This window comes from Cariama cristata, unplaced genomic scaffold (assembly GCF_000690535.1).
Source record: "Cariama cristata isolate BGI_N322 unplaced genomic scaffold, ASM69053v1 scaffold28082, whole genome shotgun sequence".
NCBI lineage: Eukaryota > Metazoa > Chordata > Aves > Cariamiformes > Cariamidae > Cariama > Cariama cristata.
In genome coordinates this window covers 382-3,923 of record NW_009605949.1, presented here as the reverse complement: position 1 = coordinate 3,923, position 3,542 = coordinate 382, and the positions used below count along the sequence as shown (strand labels likewise).

The following is a 3,542-nucleotide window of genomic DNA, read 5'->3' as shown; positions in this document are numbered from 1 at the left end:
CGGGGGCTGCCCCGCTTACTCAGGCTTCTGGGGGGCTCCTCGGTGGTGGTGGTGGAGGACGAGCGTGCCCATGGCCATGGCCAGGTTGGTCCTGCCCACGCCGGTCTGGCAGCCAAAGAGCAGCGCTGGTGGGGGTCTGCCGGGGTCCCGCAGCAGCAGGCTGGGGCTCTCCTAGGAGGGAGGGAGGGACAGAGGGGATGGGGACCACAGGGGCATCCAGGAGAGCCAGGTCTGCCACCGCAATGGCCAGGATGGAGGTGATGGCCCTGCCCAGGCATGGAGGGGTGGGTGGTGGCATCTCCCCTTTGCTCAGGGGACGGTGTGGATGGACCACAACAGGTGGTCCGTCCACTGCACATCCCCCTGCTCCGTGCCCTCTCCAGCCGCTGGGGGGTCCCCACCGGAGATGTTCCCACCACCAGTCCCCAGGTTGCTGAGATTTCATCTCCCAGGCTAAAAGGAAAACAAAACTAAAAAAAGAAAAGCTCTGCCATCGCAACCCTTTGCACCAAATCCAGATCGTTTCTCCCAAACCCGTTTGGGGAAATGCCACCTGCACAGGGATGCTGCGAGGTGGTCAGGGATGGTACAGGGATACTGCGAGGTGGTCAGGGATGGTCCCCTCCAGCCAGGGGTAGGGACAGGCAGCTGGACAACACATACTTCTCCAGCAGGGTCTACAGCAACGGGAACGGGATGCAACTGCAGGCACAGGCATCCTCTTAACAGGCAGCATAAAACCCAAACCAGGAGAAGATGCTCTCAGGGAGTCACGCTCCCCGACCCAGCACGCTTGGCGCAGGCACAGGAGCAAATCCCAACCCGAGGTGGCCCCACGGCCCGGGCGCTTTTCCTCGGCTCACCCTGAGGAAGCGGATGAAAGCATCGAACTGCCCCTCCAAAGGGGCTCCCTCGGCGGGCAGGGGCAGCCGGTGGTACCTGCCGGGCACAGGGACAGCCCTTGTTAGGAGGACGGGGCTTCGTCCCCACCACAGTGGAGGACACGTGGCTTAAGAGGGTATCAAGAACCCAGCTTGCAAAAGGAAAGCCACCAACCTGGCGTGAGGAGGAGGAGGAGGAGGAGGAGGAAGGGCAGCACCTGTAGGAAGGCAGGAGGAAGATGGGTCTGCGGTAGACCTCCTCCGTCACCTGGATGTCCTCCTCGCACTGCACCCGCACGGCGTGGGGCTCGTCCCGTAAGCGCTCGATGTCGTCGTAGACGTAGTAGACGTTCTCGCTCAGCTGCGCGAAGTCGTGGATCTAGCGGAGATGGGGACCCCCATCAAAACCTGTGGCGTGCCCACCACTTCTGACAACCCCTCCCCTCATCTTTGAGCCGGGGGGACGCACGCACCCCGTTACGGCTGGGGTGACGACCCCCTCCCATCCCACCTCACCTCCTTACGGATGGCCAACTCCAGGCTCTCCGCCCGCAGCCCCCGCTGCAGGTTCTCATGCAGGTTCTCCTTGCCCCGGGGGGTGTAGGATACAAAGTCCCCCTCCAACCGGAGGAAGACCACGGGCTCTTTTGCCCCAAAAGCTCTCCTGCCTTTTTCCACCCCAATTTCCACCCTCCCAACCAACCTTGTGGCCCTCTCTCTGCAGCTTCTGCAGCACGAGCTTGAAGCCGTTGAGGCTGGGTTGCCCCATGCCGAACACGGCGTAACCTCCTTTGGCTTGTCGGAAATTGGGAGCACCGCAGCTGCCCGTAGTGTTCAAGACGTCTAATTTGCCGTAAAGCTCTCCTGCCTTTTTCCACCCCAATTTCCACCCTCCCAACCAACCTTGTGGCCCTCTCTCTGCAGCTTCTGCAGCACGAGCTTGAAGCCGTTGAGGCTGGGTTGCCCCATGCCGAACACGGCGTAACCTCCTTTGGCTTGTCGGAAATTGGGAGCACCGCAGCTGCCCGTAGTGTTCAAGACGTCTAATTTGCCGTATACATCCCTGACCATGAAATATTTCCCCTGCAAAACAAGATGGGCAGAGAGAAGACGGGGAATAAGTGGATTTGAGCAAGCAGGCTTGAACGCAGCTGGGAAGAAAAGCGGGGTTTTTTCTTGGTGATCTTCAAAATTAGCCCCCCAAAAAACGCCCAAGGTCCTCAAACCCCGGGTTGAAATGGGATCGGGGCGGGGGCGATGCTCACCTGCACAAGGTAGTGTTCCAGCGTGGCCTCAGAAATGCGTCCCACCGTGTAGTTGGCCTTCAGCAGGTCGTCGTGGATTTGAAATTCCTCCCTGCAGTTGTACCTGAGAAAGCCGCGGGCCGGTGGGTAAAGGAAAAAAAAAATAATAAAATCAATGATATAGGTAAAGATTAAAAAAAAAAAAACAAAACAAGGCAATATTTAGGAGAGAGGGTGCAGAAGAAGCGAGGTCTGGAGATGCAAGAGGCTGCCAAGGACTTACGTGATGACCACGGGTGCCACTTTGTTGGTGATGATGGACTTGGCCTTGCTGTTGTGGAGCCCCAGGGTCTGGAAGGAGTGGATGCTGAGGGAACGCTGGTCCTCCATGCTGCCGTCACCCGGCGGCCCTTTTTTAGGCCCGAGACGTCCTGCGGTGCCGCGCTGGCCGTCGTACCCATAATCCGCGGGCGGCTGCGCCGGGACACAGGGAAAAGCAAGGAGGGAAGGAGAAGGAGGAGGAATTACATTTTATTTTTTTTTCTCCCAGCTGCTCCTGTTTTAGGAAGGGAAAATCCCAGGCAATAGCTTGGCAAGGAGAGGCCTATTTGGGAAGAAATGCTAAGGTAGCTTTTTTCCTCCCGATCCTGCAAAGGGTTTTCTTCCTCCCTGCCTGCCATGAGGCTCCCTCCATCACGGAGGGTCCAGACCCGGAGCAGGGAAAAGTGGGGCTGAGGAAGGGGAGGAGGGGAGGGGGAAGAAAAAAAAAAAAAAAAAGAAAAAAAAAGAAAAAAAAAGAAGGCAAAATGCTGGCTCCAGCTCCTAAAAATCTGCTGAGTCAGCAGATGGCACTGCAGAGGGACAGAGCGGCACAGCTCGTAGTCTCGCCCTCCGCTTTCCCAGTAAACTGCTCTCGGGTCCCTCCCTGCGTGGAAAACACTCAAACAGCGAGTAAATATTATTAAATATTTAGTAACTGAGGATTTCGGAGCTGCCCAGCGTGCCTGGAGCGGCAAGCGAGGCGGAGGGAGGTTGCTCCCCGGTCCAGGCTGTGCACACACGTGCGTGCACACACACGCGTGTCGATGCACATGCAAGCGGAGGAGAAGCCGGGGAGGGAGGTGGGGGGGTGTGAAGCACCCACACGTGATTTTTGCAACCTCGGAAGCTGTGGGCGGCAGCGAGGAGGAAAGGTGCCCCCCCAGGCAGCCCCAAATAACCCTGCGGTGCTGAGAAACCCCCTTGGTTGCACCGGAGGCATCAGGAGCCTGGATGCAGCGGGATGAAGGATTTCTGCCAGCTATTAATGAGTAAACCTGAAAAGCTGCCTTTAAAGCAGCCGGTTATTCCTGTACTGGAGGAGCACCCTCTCCTCCTCCAGGGCAGGTTGGAGACCCCAAAAGCAGAGCCCTCCCAT

The 3,542-nt window shown here is 58.1% G+C and overlaps 1 protein-coding gene across 1 annotated transcript; it reads right to left on the bottom strand.

Moving 5' to 3' along the window:
• Window positions 1-15: 15 nt before the first annotated feature.
• PALD1 (phosphatase domain containing, paladin 1) lies at window positions 16-2,586 on the bottom strand. The gene is given in 8 exon segments (XM_009696187.1): window positions 16-171; window positions 864-939; window positions 1,100-1,260; window positions 1,398-1,540; window positions 1,781-1,964; window positions 2,147-2,249; window positions 2,409-2,547; window positions 2,550-2,586. Coding segments are annotated over 8 exon segments (999 nt in total).
• Window positions 2,587-3,542: the final 956 nt, after the last annotated feature.